At 50.1% G+C, this 16084-nt stretch overlaps 1 protein-coding gene across 5 annotated transcripts; it reads left to right on the plus strand.

Annotated features, from left to right (window-relative positions):
• Window positions 1–5649: 5649 nt before the first annotated feature.
• SERPINF2 (serpin family F member 2) lies at window positions 5650–15337 on the plus strand. 5 transcript variants are annotated; one of them, XM_054008746.1, is made up of 11 exons: window positions 5690–5791; window positions 6464–6502; window positions 7076–7139; window positions 7802–7870; window positions 9246–9320; window positions 9863–10319; window positions 10671–10814; window positions 11057–11260; window positions 12146–12288; window positions 12871–13075; window positions 14418–15337. In XM_054008746.1, exons 1-11 carry the CDS (start codon window positions 5775–5777, stop codon window positions 14741–14743), a joined length of 1743 nt encoding a protein of 580 aa, XP_053864721.1. In that variant the 5' UTR covers window positions 5690–5774; the 3' UTR covers window positions 14744–15337. The 5 variants fall into 5 exon arrangements, with proteins under 5 accessions (XP_053864722.1, XP_053864721.1, XP_053864725.1 ...); XM_054008750.1 differs by having other exon boundaries at window positions 5703–5791; window positions 6464–6498; XM_054008748.1 differs by lacking the exon at window positions 5690–5791 and adding an exon at window positions 5904–6034.
• Window positions 15338–16084: the final 747 nt, after the last annotated feature.

The raw sequence follows: 16084 nt of genomic DNA on the forward strand, positions 1-16084 counted from the left end.
CCTCCTTACGCACCTTTCTGTAACGTAGGAAAAAACCTGCGCAATCCTGGGGGACATCAGTCTGAGTGACACATGCTGGTGTTCTCATGCTGCCATTACGAAAACAACCTTGGGACTTTCTAAACATTCCTAACTCAAAAACAGTTGCAGTCAACATGGGAGAATTCTATATTAGACCTTGTCTTAACGGATAAAGAGGAACTGATCACAAAACTAAAAGTTAATGGTAGCTTAGGTGGGCGCAATCATGACTTTATTCTCCTTGCACATTATAAATGTGATGAACTCCAGACCAGTTATATATATTCTTGGTGCTTTAAGGGACAATTTAACAAAGCTGAAAACAAGTATGAGCCAAATCACCTGCAAGGAAGAATTTAATCAGAACAAAGTGAATGATAGTTGGGAATCATTTAAGAACCCCTTACTAGATGCCCAAAAAAGCCACAAACAAGGAAAAAATTTCCGCTGATTAAAAAACTGACCTGAGTTAGAGAGGAAGTGAAGGCAGCTGTAAAAAGTAAAAAACAAAAACCCAACTCTCTCTCTCTCTATAAACAAATGGAAGAGGAGAAGCTGTTAGTAATTAATATAAATTAGAAGGTAGGAACTGTAGGAAATTGCCAAGGGATGCAAGGAGAAATCTATGGCCAGCACTGGACAAGGAGTTTTTAAAATATATTGGGGGGAGGGAGAGGAAGAATCCTTACAATGGTTTTGGTTCATTACTATATGGAAATAGTAGAATTGTCAATAATACAGATGTTTTCAATAAATATTTATTCTATATTTGGGGGAAAAACATGATGCAGTGTCGTCATAGGGTGATGATAAAACTCTTTCCAGTCCACTTGTATCTCTGGAGGATGTTAAACAGAAGCTACTACCGTGAGGCATTTTAAAATCAGGTCCAGATAACTTGCATCTAAGAGCTTTACAAGAGCTGGATGAGGTGCTTGCTGGACCATTAATGTTGATTTTCAAAATCTTCAAGTCCTGGAGAAGTTCTAGAAGATGGCTAACGTTGTGCCAATTTTTAAAAAGGGTAAATGAGTTGACCTTTCAGCCTGATGTTGATCACAAGCAAAATAATGGAGTAGCTGATATGGTAGTCAATTCATAAAGAACTAAATGAGGGTAAGGTAATTAATGCACATCAATACAGGGATTATGGAAAAATAGATCTTGTCAAACTAACTTGATATCTTGTTTTGATGAGACAAAGTTTGGTTGATAAAAGTAATCGTGTTGATGTGATGTACTTAGACTTCTGTAAGGTGTTTGACTTGGTACTACATGACATTTTGATTACAAAAAACAATATAAAATTAACATGGCACATTTTAAACGGATTAAAAACTGGCTAATTGATAGGTCTCAAAATGTAACTGTAAATGGAGAATTGCTATCAAGTGAATGTGTTTCCAGGGGGGTCCCACAGGGATTGGTTCTTAGCCCTACGCAATTTAACATCCTTATCTGTGACCTGGAAACACAAAATCACTTCTGATGAAATTTGCAGAAGACACAAAAATTGGAGGAGTGGTAAATAATGAAGAGCGCAGGTCACTGATTCAGAGTGATCTACATCGCTTGGTAAACTGGCTGCAAGCAAACAATATGTGCTTTGATATGGCTTAATGTCAACGCACACATGTGGGAACACAGAATGTCGGCCATACTTATGGGATGGGGACTCTATCCTGGGAAGCAGTGAGTGAAAAAGATTTGGGGGTCGCGGTGGCTATTCAGCTGAATATGGTTCCCCATGTGACGCTCTGGCCAAAAGAGCTAATGTGATCCTGGGATGCCTAAACAGGGGAATCCTAAGTAAGAGCAGAGAGGTTATTTTACCTCTGTATTTGGCACCGGTGCGACCACTGCTGGAATCCTGTGTCCAGTTCTGATGCCCACAGTTCAAGAAAGATATTGATAAACTGGAAAGGGGTCAGAGAAGAGCCACAAGAAGGATTAAAGAACATGTCTGGTAGTGATAGACTCAAGGCGCTCAATCTATTTCACTTCACAAAGAGAAGATTAAGGGCTGACTTGATTATAGTCTGTAAGTACCTACATGGGGAACAAGTATTTAACACTGGGCTCTTCAGTCTAGTAGAGAAAGGTCTAACATGAGCCACTGGCTGGAAGTTCAAGTAAGACAAATTCAGACTATAAATAAGGTGGAAAATATTAACAATGAGAGCAATTAAGCATTGGAACAATTTACCAAGATTGGTGGTGGATTCTCCATCACTCCAAATTTTAAAAGCAACATTGAATGTTTTTCTAACAGCTCTGCTCTAGGAATTATTTTGAGGCAGTTATCTGGGCTCTGTTATACAGGAGGTCAGGCTAGATGATCACCACAGTCCCTGCTGGCCTTAGAATCTATTAGTCTATGGGTGGAAATGGTGCTGCACGTTGTGTGTGTTTGGGGGAAAAGCCTGGGGTGTAGCTGGATGGTGGAGGTGCAGTGTGTCTGTGTGTTTGAGGGAAAGGCAGAGGGTGTAGCTGGATGGTGGAGGTGCAGTGTGTTTGAGGGAAAGGCAGAGGGTGTAGCTGGATGGTGGAGGTGCAGTGTGTTTGAGGGAAAGGCAGAGGGTGTAGCTGGATGGTGGAGGTGCAGTGTGGCTGTGTTTGGGGGAAAGGCAGAGGGTGTAGCTGGATGGTGGAGGTGCAGTGTGGCTGTGTGTTTGGGGGAAAGGCAGAGGGTGTAGCTGGATGGTGGAGGTGCAGTGTGGCTGTGTGTTTGGGGGAAAGGCAGAGGGTGTAGCTGGATGGTGGAGGCGCAGTGTGTCTGTGTGTTTGGGGGAAAGGCAGAGGGTGTAGCTGGATGGTGGAGGTGCAGTGTGGCTGTGTGTTTGGGGGGAAAGGCAGAGGGTGTAGCTGGATGGTGGAGGTGCAGTGTGGCTGTGTGTTTGGGGGAAAGGCAGAGGGTGTAGCTGGATGGTGGAGGTGCAGTGTGTCTGTGTGTTTGAGGGAAAGGCAGAGGGTGTAGCTGGATGGTGGAGGTGCAGTGTGGCTGTGTTTGAGGGAAAGGCAGAGGGTGGAGGTGCAGTGTGGCTGTGTTTGAGGGAAAGGCAGAGGGTGTAGCTGGATGGTGGAGGTGCAGTGTGGCTGTGTTTGGGGGAAAGGCAGAGGGTGTAGCTGGATGGTGGAGGTGCAGTGTGGCTGTGTGTTTGGGGGAAAGGCAGAGGGTGTAGCTGGATGGTGGAGGTGCAGTGTGGCTGTGTGTTTGAGGGAAAGGCAGAGGGTGTAGCTGGATGGTGGAGGTGCAGTGTGGCTGTGTGTTTGGGGGAAAGGCAGAGGGTGTAGCTGGATGGTGGAGGAGCAGTGTGGCTGTGTGTTTGGGGGAAAGGCAGAGGGTGTAGCTGGATGGTGGAGGAGCAGTGTGGCTGTGTGTTTGGGGGAAAGGCAGAGGGTGTAGCTGGATGGTGGAGGTGCAGTGTGTCTGTGTGTTTGAGGGAAAGGCAGAGGATGTAGCTGGATGGTGGAGGTGCAGTGTGGCTGTGTTTGGGGGAAAGGCAGAAGGTGTAGCCGGATGTTGGAGGTGCAGTGTGTCTGTGTGTTTGAGCGAAAGGCAGAGGGTGTAGCTGGATGGTGGAGGTGCAGTGTGGATGTGTGTTTGGGGGAAAGGCAGAGGGTGTAGCTGGATGGTGGAGGTGCAGTGTGTCTGTGTGTTTGAGGGAAAGGCAGAGGATGTAGCTGGATGGTGGAGGTGCAGTGTGGCTGTGTTTGAGGGAAAGGCAGAGGGTGTAGCTGGATGGTGGAGGTGCAGTGTGGCTGTGTTTGAGGGAAAGGCAGAGGGTGTAGCTGGATGGTGGAGGTGCAGTGTGGCTGTGTGTTTGGGGGAAAGGCAGAGGGTGTAGCTGGATGGTGGAGGTGCAGTGTGTCTGTGTGTTTGAGGGAAAGGCAGAGGGTGTAGCTGGATGGTGGAGGTGCAGTGTGGCTGTGTTTGAGGGAAAGGCAGAGGGTGTAGCTGGATGGTGGAGGTGCAGTGTGGCTGTGTTTGAGGGAAAGGCAGAGGGTGTAGCTGGATGGTGGAGGTGCAGTGTGGCTGTGTTTGGGGGAAAGGCAGAAGGTGTAGCTGGATGGTGGAGGTGCAGTGTGTCTGTGTGTTTGAGGGAAAGGCAGAGGGTGTAGCTGGATGGTGGAGGTGCAGTGTGGCTGTGTTTGGGGGAAAGGCAGAGGGTGTAGCTGGATGGTGGAGGTGCAGTGTGTCTGTGTGTTTGGGGGAAAGGCAGAGGGTGTAGCTGGATGGTGGAGGTGCAGTGTGGCTGTGTTTGGGGGAAAGGCAGAGGGTGTAGCTGGATGGTGGAGGTGCAGTGTGGCTGTGTTTGGGCGAAACGGGTGTGCACCATTATCAGGGTTGGGGTTGTCGGAGAGGGTTGCAAAGTGACTACTCTGCAGCCAACAGTTTCTCTGCTCTGAGCAGTGACTTGAAAAGAACCAAGCCAGCTCTCCTTGTGCAGGCTCCCCTGGCGGAAGGGGTGCGGTTGAGCAGGCCTCTGCCTTGCCAGCTTGGAGTAGGTTGTGCTGGTGACCCCTGTCCAACTTCTACCTCCGAATGTTCTAGAGCGCCTCTCCCCCACCCTGGCCTTTCAAAGCAGCTTCCCAACAGCACATTGACCCGTCCCAAATCAGCCTCCTCTAAAGCAGCTTGGGGTGACAGTTCTCAGGCCTGTCTTGTTTTCACCTGTTCTCCCCTCCCTAAACTCTTAAGGCTTCTCCCTGTAGTCACTGTGGGGGCCAGGGCCTTCTCCAGGGTGTATGTGTGTGGGGAGGGGGCAGCAGGCCTCCTGCCCTCACTCGAAGGCTCTAAGACTAGTCAGCTAGCACAGCCCTGGCTCAGGCCCTATGGTCCCATTCAAATTCTCCACCCCCCCCAGCACTCTAGTCCAACAGTGATAGTAATGCATGAAGCCGCATCACCCCCAGAGACAGGTGAGGCTCATTATCTCCGCTGTACAGAGGGCAAGCTCAGGCCAAGGTTATAGCGAGCCAGTGAGAGAGCCAGGATCGTGCCCTTCGCACAAGACCATCCTGCCACGTAAGAGTGGGGGCTTTTCTGGTGGGTGTGTGTCAAGGGCTCACAACACTGTCGCTGGTGGGGAAACCCAACTCTTCATGATGTGTGGCATGGCCCAGAGGGTGTCATCTCAGCCCAAGCTGAGGCCACTCCACTTCCTGCTTGGACACACTGCAGCCAACAACTTGGGCCCTGGCCATGTGTCAAAGGGCTGCAGTCCCATGTTTGCTGCAGCAGGAGGAGAGGCTGGGATAGATAGACTAGAAAGCTGGAGTTTCTCACACAGAAAACTCTTGGAATAGTCGCGGGGAGAGGAACCCAAAAGCCATTAAATCCCAAACCTTGGCTCTTCCATTTGAGGCCAGGTTTAAGGGGTCTGCATGCCCCTACAGGCACAAAGGGGATCTGGAAAGGGGGAGAAACTCAATTAGACAAAAGATTCCAGTTGTTACTTCTACTCTTAGACTTTCAGGAGTAACATAAGCTGGTAAAATCAGGGTCACAGCTGTCCTTGGGGTGCAGCGACCTAGAGCCCCACAGAAAAACACCAATTCGCTCCATCCCAGAACAAATGTTTAACCGGATGTACAGGGTCAATATTTGCAGAAAGGGAAAAATCTTCAAATAAGGGGTGGTGCTGAAGGTCATGCCTGTCACTGCCTGGCAAGCGTGGGCTGGACAAGGGGCTTCATCTGCCCCATGCAGAGCCATCGGCTGGGTAGAGAGGGTGCCAGCACCAACAGAAATGCTTAGCAAACCGAGGTAAGGGGCAGAGGAACTGGGGGGAGGAGGGATTTGGCAATAAACTGGGGGGAACTGCTCCGGTGGGAGGGAGAGGGTGCACAGTGTGAAATTGCCCTAGTGGGTGGGGAGTGGAGAATTCAACAATGAGCTGAGGGCCAGAGGCCTCGGGGATTGGAGTGAAGTTTGGGGTTGCATGTGGGCCAGCTGTAGGATTTTTTTTTTGGAGGGGGGGGCGTTGAAATGCCCTCAATCTCGTCACAGGTGATTGGCAGATGGGGGGAGAAGGGCTGCAGCCCAGCTTTTCCAGGTTAAGCTAGGGACTGCCTGGCAAACTGACGCTGCCCCCCAGGAATTCAGCTCTGTTTTGGGGGTGGTGCTGGGTGTTTACCCAATCAAGGAGTAGGAGAACGACCCCCACTAGACCAGGGTGAGTGCTTGGGGCTGGAGCCGGGTCCCAGCGAGGTGCAGGCCAGTGCGAGTGGGCAGGGCCATGCCCGAGGCACTGGCAGGGAGCCTGGCCCCCCCAAGTGACAGGAACAAGAGTGTAGCGGTGGGAGGGGCTGTGCTTGCCTGGAAGGGGACTATGTGAGTGGTGGGAAGGGGAGGGCTCTGTGCTGCAGGCCAGCTATTGAGGGGGCAACACTAGTGATCAGCTCTGACATTGCACTTTCCATCCACAACCCTCTACAGGCAGCACCTGCTGAATCCTTGCAGCTTCCTAAAAGGCAGGTCAGTTTCACTGTCCCCCATGGAGGCACAGAGCAGCAGCAGAACTGGGACTGTCTCTGACCATCAGCCAGGGGCCTGTCCCTTCTCCTCAGCTTTGTGTGCCTGGGCAAGAGAGTGGAGAAGCTGGGCCTCTCCCTGGGTTGTGTGGGACAGATTTCATGGGGGAATCATTAGGAAACTGCAATGTGCTCTCCAGCCAAATGAGGGTGAGAGGGGTTAGAAATGCAAGCGTCCAGGGAGAATAAACGCCTGAGCACAGCTACAGCACTGCACCAGTGCTGGGTCCTGGTCTACTCTCTGGCTGCAACGCCTTGGGGTTGGGCCTGGACTCCAGTGCTGCTTCAGGGACTGTTCTCTTCAGCGCCATTCACCTTGCCGGCTGCTGTCTCCGAGTTGGTTTCCCAGCAGTTTGTGTCTGTTCCTCTTGGATCCTGTTTTCCTTTCCTCTCCTCTGGACTCATAATCTGTTGCTGTTCTCATTATAATAATGGGCAGGCACAGTACCGGCACCCTGGGAGCAGAGAGGACCCAGGGAGTAGCTTGTGAGTGTCACTGACAGCTTTTGTATTCCAGAAATACGGCGATGCTGCTCTGGGGTCTGCTGCTCTGCTTTTCCACTCTGCACGATAGCCCAGGGGTAAGCCACAGGCACAAAGCATTGCCTTCACCTGTCCTGCAGGACATCTCCTCTGTCAGCGCACTCTTCACCCCAGCCAGCCGGGGGCAGTGGCGGGAACAGGGTAGGCTGGGTTAGAACAGGGCTGATCTTCACACAAAGGCTTATAGACCTCGGTTTCTTTATCCAGTCTGATGTCACTGTGGAGGTGCTCATGACCCAGATAAATACCCTGAGCTTCAATGGTCTCTAGTGGCTGTGAGTTACAGGAGTTCATCAGGCACTGTGATTTCATCCATTTGCCTCCTTGCTCTCACGAGAGCTGATCTAGAATTGCTCAATCTATCTTCTATCTCAGCCACTATTCTGCATCCCTCTTCCTGTTCCCTCTCTAAGCTAAACAGTCCCGATCTTTCCAGTCTCTCTCTAATCATTTCCATCACCCCCTCGGGACTTCCACTTCTGTTATATCCATTCTACAAAGAGGTTAGAACCATCTCTGCTTCAGTCAGCCAAGGGAACCGCAGGGGACGTGCTAGTCTCTGGCCCCGTCTGGAGGGACGTGGCAGGAAGTGAGCCAGAGGGGAGTGATTTCCTCATCCGAACCTAGAGGAAGCTATTTGGTATCCAACTCTGGGCCTCTTCCCTTTCCCCCAACTCTGACTTAGGTAATTTCCTTCCAGTTTCCTTTGGCACATGCCCTTGAGATGGAGACTCCCCCCTCTCACCACGCCCCGCAGGAGAGACCCGAGGTAAGCGGTGACAGGCTCCCATGTGTTGAGTTACGCCGGGGTATTTGTAAAGCTCTACCAGCACACCTTGGTCTAGTCCTGCCAGGGCCACCTTCAAACACATGCCAAAAATATGGGGATGTCCAACTTCACTGTGTGCAGAGTCTGCCATATGCACTGCGTCCCAAATATGGTCAGGCAGCCCAGCTCCAACTGACTTTCAGTGACACCTCACTCCCTTGGGCCGGTTTGAAAATCCCAGCCTGAAGTGAGAGGCCAGCATATGGTGTAGATCAGTGGCTCTCAACCTTTCCAGATTACTGTACCCCTTTCAGGAGTCTGATTTGTCTTGTGTACCCCCAGTTTCACCTTATTTAAAAACTACCCGTTTACAAAATCAGACATCAAAATCCAAAAGTGTCATAGCACACTATTACTGAAAAATTGCTTACTTTCTCATTTTTACCATACAATTATAAATCAATTGGAATATAACTATTGTACGTACGTTTCACTGTATAGTATATAGAGCAGATTGTCTATATGAATTTTCAGTTTGTACTGACTTCGCTAGTGCTTTTTATGTAGCCTGTTGTAAAACTAGGGAACTATCTAGATGAGTTGATGTACCCCCTGGAAGACCTCTGTGTACCCCACGGGTATGCGTACTCCTGGTTGCAAATCACTGGTATAAGGGACAGAAACTGATGTGTACAGAGATTGGCTGGTGAATTAATTATTCAGTCATAAAACCAATAAAGGAAATTACCAGCTTTGGACCAGGAAGAATAGAGGCTTGTGTCTGAAAGTGTCTGTCTTGGCTTTACACTGTGCCCATCCCTGTGTTACCCGAGTGCTACATGGATCTGTTCAAATACACACAAGGAAACCTCTGTATGTCTCTCCTCTCCCCCTGCTATTCTGTAGGGAGGGTTTTTGTCATTTAGGTGGAGTTATTTAGGGCCAGCTAGGTCCAAGAAGTGACCAGCATTGTAGATGTAGAGGCTGTGACACCCACAGAGAATGCTGCAGAGATGGTGTGAGGCAGATCTGCAGTGCTAGAGGTGTGGAGAGGAGGAGAGTTCGGGGTTGAGGATGATGCTGGAGTTACAGACGGAAGAGGCAAAGGGAGGCCTGAACAAGAAGGGAGCCAGAACTGGGGTGCAGGAGACTCCTTGTGCCAAGAGAAGGATGTTAGCCAGAGATATTTAACTGAAGGAAGCTGAGATGAAGCCATCTTTTCACCTCGACAGGGCAGATCAAGAGAGTAGGCAGAGAGGAGTGATTGATTGTCTTGGAAGACCCCGGCTTGGCCCGTTTTCTTTGGAATAAGGCACTTTCTATTTTCCAAGTTTGTGCTCATGTGAAATCCTGAATAACTACTTTCAACCTTCAGGGCCCAGCAGTGGAAAATTCCACCAGCAAAGAGAACCCGGAATGGGATCCCTCAGCACAACCACTGACCAGTCAGGTAACAGAGAGGACGGGGGCACTGGCCAGAGCAGTCCAAGCACAAGGGGTGATGCTGTTACTACCTCAGCATATTCTGTCCTGGGATGTACTGTGTCAACACACACCGGCCACCTCGGCACTAATATTCCATAGTCAAAGAATACACACAAGTTTTGAGAAGGGACTGGCTGTAACAGGTCCCTTATCATCCTCCTCTTTAGTGTAGGTCATCATCGGTTGCTATTATTGTCAGGGGACTTGTTCCCTCTGTTCTTCAGTGCAGCCCTAGTAGTGCTGCTCAGATGTCAGGACAGTGCTGATCTTTCAGATTGCTGACCAGTTCCCTCTGGGTAGCCTCCCTCTCACTGACTACCTGCAACGCTTCATCACAGAGCACGTAGCCTGTGCCAGATAACTAGGCATGGTGCCTCCCTGCCAGTGTGAACTGGACCCATTTGTCCCCTCCCTGTGACAAGCCACCTGCAGTCCCAGTAAGAGAGTGCGGATGCAGCTCTGTTTCCCTGCTTTCTCTCAATGTAACTTCCTTCTGTTTCATTGCAGCACTCTGAAGAGGCTGGAGCCTTAGAAGGAGAGCCACAGTTTGTTCCCACCACCACTGTTCTGCCAGGAGTGGATCCAACCCTGCCAAATGCTGCAGTGTTGGATTCCACCTCTGACACCTGGGAAGACATCCATGGGGCTACACTGCCACTTCCTACCACTACCAGCACCACAAGCCCCGGTGCTGGCCTCACAAGCTCAGGGGGCCATCTTGTCACCGGGACAGTAGGAGATCACAAGCAGGTGCTGGAGGTGCAAGAAATTGATTCCTCTGAAGAGGAGGGAGAAGGTCAAGAGAGAGGCTGTGACATGTCTCAGGAGCAGACACGCAGGCTAGCAGAAGGTCTGATGAAATTCACCATCGATCTCCTGACAGAGGTCCAGATGGAGACCAGCAGACCCAATGTGATCCTGTCTCCCCTCAGCATCACCCTGGCATTGTCCCAGCTGGCACTAGGTAAATTACTAGGTTCAAACAACACAAGCTTTCGCCCTCTATGATGTTCCCTCTAGGAGAAGCACCCAGAGCCAATGTCCAAAATGCAAACACTAAGCTGGGCATCCTCCCGCCAATGTTAATCCTCTGGCTTTATCGACGGTTACCCTCACTTGAGGCTGGTCTCGGTTTCACTTGCTGGGACAGCATGGACCCAGTCAGGAGGTGCTGGGTATTGTCTCTAATGCCTTACACTCAGACCACCAGAGTCTCTCTGGGAAGACATCAGATGCCCAGCCAGAGAGGGAGGTGGTCAGAGCACCTGCCCCTTAGCCCCTCGGATATTGACACAAATCTGACATTGCTTTTAAGGCGCAGCAAACCAGACGGAGAAACGCTTGCTGGAGGCGCTGCACCTGGAATCAGTGCCCTGTCTCCACCACCTGCTGAGCAGCATTCGCAGGCAGCTCACAGGGTCCATGCTCAGGGTAGCTTCACGCATCTATCTGCAGAAAGGTGAGAGCCAGGAATGGGGAATTCCTGTTGGGGTGTGGCTGCTGAAATAAAACTCTCTGGGACACACACAGACTGAAGCAGCTGTGCTGATAGAACAGTGACACCCCTTAGTTTCCTGAAGTACTCTTGTGGGGAAGCCCCTGCTATCTGGTGAGCACATCTGGCTTCACACCGCACTGTCTGACACGCTGAGTGAGTTTCATCAAGGCCAGATGACCTCATGTCGAATTCTTTCCTTGCAGGGTTTGAGGTTAAAGAGAAATTCTTGGAGACCTCAGAGCGATTCTATGGGGCAAAGCCTGTGACCCTGTCTGGGAACAATGAAAATGACCTCATAGCCATAAACAAGTGGATAAAGGAGGCAACTGAAGGGCAGATATCCACTTTCCTGGATCAGCTCCCTACGAGCACTGTGATGCTCCTACTCAATGCTGTCCACTTCCAAGGTGAGCTTCAGTGCACTCCACAGTCCCCACTTTCCAGGCCTTCCCCTCAGTGACTAGCTGGGGTTCTGGGTCCTTTCCCCAGGTGAAGTGGCTGCAGGTACCCAGGTGGAATCTCCTTTCATTTCTTCCCCATTTTGCTAGATCCCTCTTCCTCGCCCCTGCATGTACGCAGTTCCCCTTGTTTAGTCTTGTCTTCAAATCTCATTACAGCGCAGCCTCCTGACTTCCTCACCTGTGCTACACACGTTAACTGACCCAGGAGCCAGAACTAACCCACAGCGTCCCTGTCACCTCGCTGGTCCTGATCCCTGGGAGGCAGCACATCATCTTGCTCTTCTTAGCCAGGTCGCGCACACTTCATTAGGTGCCCAGCAAGGTGCTCTGAAGTGCTCCTGCTAAGTCGTGGCCAGGTTACAGCCCAGCACAACCTTAGCCTGGTCTTCCTCTAATTCCCTGAGGGCTGAGTACCTCTGTGCTGTCAGGGGCCTGGCCTGTACACTTGCAGGAGCTCCTTGCACTATCACTGCTGCTGGCTTCCTTCCTCAATCCCTGCCTTACTGGTTGCTCTACAGCTGTCTCTCTTCTCCATCACTGATTTTACCCTGCACTTACAGACATTCTCTACTTCCTCCCCACAGCACCTCAGTCTTCTCCCTCACTGAGGCACAGAGAGGGGATGCCATTAGGCGTTGGCTCATTCCACTGCACCACACAGCCTCTCCTGAGGATAAAGACATCCTGCACTCAAAATCCTTCCTGCTATGGCACTTCTTTCTCCCTGCTCCAGTCACCACTCACCTGTTTGCTGATGCGTTGTCAGGCACTTTCCTTTGTTTTTCATTCAGGTTTGGCTTTGATTAATTAGAAATGTATGGTTTTGAACAGGATTTTGGAGGCATAAGTTTGACCCCAGCCAGACTGGGCCAGATGTATTCCACCTTGACGACCAGTTCATCGTTCCAGTTGAGATGATGAAAGCTCAGAAATATTCCCTGAGCTGGTTTACTCTGGATCCCCTGGAGGTTCAGGTAAGAGTCTGTCTGGGGTGCTGCTGGGCAGCTACGGGAATATCACTTTGTTATTGCAATGCCCCCACTGCATCCCCGTTCTATGAGAAGAGATGGGAATACCTGTTCACAGACGCAGGACACAGAACTTCTTTTCAAACATCCTTTGCCTTCGTTCCCTGAAAGGCTGTAACATCTTTGCCCTCAAATTCATGGGATGATGGACTAGATGGGACCTAATGGACCTTTTGGATAAGTCTGAGAGAAATGAAGCAACATGGAGATGGAATTCTCCCATGAAAAGTGGGAGGATCTCTTCAGAACAGGGCCACTGCAGTGTAAATGCAGTTCATTTTACAGGGGGGCCTTTGTGTTTCTCATATCTTTGGTCTCCACCTGCCTTGTGGATACTGGATCTAAGCATTAGCAGTATCTGTTCCAGTCTGACCTCTGACTCCCTGGGATGAACAACCACTCCACTCCCAGCATGCTGCCCTTCTCCCCCTGGCTAATTGTTCTATTGACAAATCACTTTCTGAGCCCTCATTGTCTTTGCTTGGCTGTTTCCTGTTCCACCAGTTCTTCTGATTGGTTTGTTTCCAGGTAGCCAGGTTTCCCTTTAAGGGCAACATGAGTTTTGTGGCCATTGTCCCAAACCAGTTTAAGTGGAACGTCTCCCAGGTGCTGGCGAACCTCAGCCATGACAAGCTGCACAGCCGCTTTCCCAAGGAGAAGCCCACCATGGTAAAGATGCCCAAACTGCATGTAGATTACCAGCTTGAACTCAACCAAGTCCTCAGCCAACTAGGTAATGCCCAGGGTGAGGTTTGCACGGTATGAATGGGTTGGGCTGATTGCAGTTATCTGTGCACTGAAGCTCAGAACAGATCTCCTTGCTCCAGGCAACTTCAAAGACCTTGTAACTCTTTACTCTTCTCCCTGTTCCTGCCCTTTGCTTTTTTAGCACCAGCCTTTTCTCTGCCCTGTCTTCACTGCAGTTCCTGTAGCTGTCTCTCCCTATCTTCCCCTCCTTCAGCTCTCCATCTCACTTCCAAACTCAGCTGTGACCACCCTTCCCCTGCCTGTGACCTCAATTTATTTTCCCTTGGTGTTGAGATGTATGAACTGCTAAGACAAATGTGCTTCTCAGTGACAATGCAGATCACAAAGCCCAGAACAAAGAGTGTGAGAACTAAGGACAAAACAGTCTTTGTTAAGAGGTATCAGAGGGGTAGCCGTGTTAGTCTGAATCTGTAAAAAGCAACAGAGGGTCCTCACTTGCATCTGAAGAAGTGAGGTTCTTACCCACGAAAGCTTATGCTCCCAATACTTCTGTTAGTCTTAAAGGTGCCACAGGACCCTCTTTTGTTAAGAGGGTCTGGACCGGGTTATGAAATGGACCTTCCTCATGGACACAGCATTTCCAGCATAGCAGGAATGACATTTACCACAAAGCCCCCGACCTACCCAAGCATCCTTCAAAAAACAAAATCTACAACCAACCAATAAACACCAAGCAGCAAACAAAATATACCCCACTGGAGCTTCCCACCCCTTAGGAAGAAATGCCAGAGACTCTATGAATTCCACTAGGGACAGCACTGTGGAAGGTGCTCAGATACCATGCTGTGGGAAGCAGTATAAAGCCCTAGGATAGATGGTCAGTCCATATGAAAGCTGCGTTTGTTTGGCTCTTGCAGCTATCCATACAGGGAAGGACTGATAAATCTGGCCAGAGTGCACTTTTCCTTACTCTGCCTGCCCATTCCCTAGTATGGGATCTGGTATGGTGCATGTCCAGTCCCTGGTGTTGTGTACCGAATACAGTGATACAGACTGTTGCTTTCTCTACGGAGAGGTTCTCAAACTGGGGGTCAGGACCCCTGGGAGGGTTGCGAGCTGTCAGCTTCCACCCCAAACCCCGCTTTGTCTCCAGCATTTATAATAGCGTTAAATATATTTAAAAGTGTTTTTAAATTATAGGGGGGGGTCGCACTCAGAGTCTTGCTATGTGAAAGATGTCACCAGTACAAAAGTTGAGAACCACTGTTCTACAGGGATAAAATGAATGTCTGAGCCAATGGCATGCCATGGCACTGAACTAGTGAGTAGACAGGCTTCTGTTTGACCCCAATTTGATTTCTATTTAGGCCTCAGGGAGTTGTTTTCCGCCCCAGACCTGCAGAAGATCACAGATGAGCCTCTCTTTGTATCCAGCATCCAGCACCAGTCCACCCTGGAGCTTGCAGAAGATGGCGTGGAGGCATCAGCTGCCACTAGTGTCATGATGTCTCGTTCACTCTCCACTTTCAGCCTCAACCAACCCTTTCTCTTCATTATCTTTGAGGAGACAACAGGCATCCCACTCTTTGTGGGCAGCATCCAGAACCCCAACCCCAGTGCTGCCCAACAGAAAAAAGAGCCACAGGACTCACCTAACCTGAAAAATGGCATCAAAAATAGTATCCCCAAATAAGGGAGGAGCAGTGCCTAGGAGTCCTGGGACTGCTGCCTGGGAGACCTCTGTAGCAGGGTCTCTCTCTCCTGGCTGGGCTTCCATCAGAAGCCCTTCTGCCCCATCCCAGTGGGTCCCCTCTGGCAGGGCTCTCTCTAGAGCCCCTCAGCACCACTCTTGAGCAGCAGTGCTGGTACCAAATTGTCTTGAATACTCATTAGCTTCTGACAATGTCTCTATGCAATTGGACAAAGACAAGAGGTGTAAAAGCTGTTCTTCCCTCTGAGCCCCTTATGCACATTCCTTGGTCAGGACATTCACCAAACAGCAGGACTTGCTTGTCACTAGATAGGCAAATAGCAGCTACATCAAATTGATTAGCAGCCAGTCACCTTCCCTGGGATGCGAGTCTCAGCTACTATTTCTGATAAAGGTTCTGCCTAGAACATTTCTGCCCCAGTCCCCTGGGTACTGGGATCTACTGGGTGTGTGCGCAAGGGAGGGGGCTCATTTCTATCCCTGGCACCAGCCCTTCACCTGGGATGTTGGAGGCATCTTTTGTAAAGTGTTTTTTAGTAATTTTTATGTTGGCAGAATAATAAAGAGTGAAACAGATGATGTTTGGCTGAGTTGTCACCTTGAGAGATACCCGGCAGAGACTGGAGAGGGGCACAGCAGGGCAGCAAACAGGTGGAGTAACTGCAAAGACTGGGGGGAAAAAGAGTTACTGGGGCTTGACTGAAGGATGGAAGGTCCTAAAGGGTCTCATGAGAAGTGAGCAGTCCTTTCTTCTTACTCCAACTCACACCACCAGAATGAGGAGTCACAGGATGAGATTAATGGCTAGTAAATATGGAACCATTAAAAGGACATTGCCCATTCCCCTTTGGAAATCTCAGCTGAACATACCAGAGAATCCACTAATGTGGGTGGATACAAAGAGAGGGGAGATCCAGTCTGAGGCTGTGGGGTCTGAGCTGAGCTGTAGGGGTCAGGAAGGAAATTTCCCCATTAGCAGCACAGCACAACTGGCTGGTCTTTGCCTTCCTCTGAGGGAGGAATTGGTACTGGGCATTGCCAGCTGGCAGGCTGCTGGATGCAACGGATCCATGGTGTAACCCAGTCTGGCACATCCTACGTGTGGCTTGTTATCTTATGTTGGGTGCTCCTGGGCCCGCAGAACAATGCTACAGGAGTTTGACATCTTCCAGGACATGACTGCATCTCCTTGGGGTCAGAGTCACTTCCTTCTGTCAGTACAGGAATGGTGTTCACCTGGAGCTTCACTGCTGAGCTGCGCACAGCTCACTGGATCCCTGCTCTGAAATAACTCAGCATGTCTGACCCAAGCAGCAGAGACTG

The sequence above is a fragment of the Malaclemys terrapin genome, chromosome 18, assembly GCF_027887155.1.
Source record: "Malaclemys terrapin pileata isolate rMalTer1 chromosome 18, rMalTer1.hap1, whole genome shotgun sequence".
Classification (NCBI taxonomy): domain Eukaryota; kingdom Metazoa; phylum Chordata; order Testudines; family Emydidae; genus Malaclemys; species Malaclemys terrapin.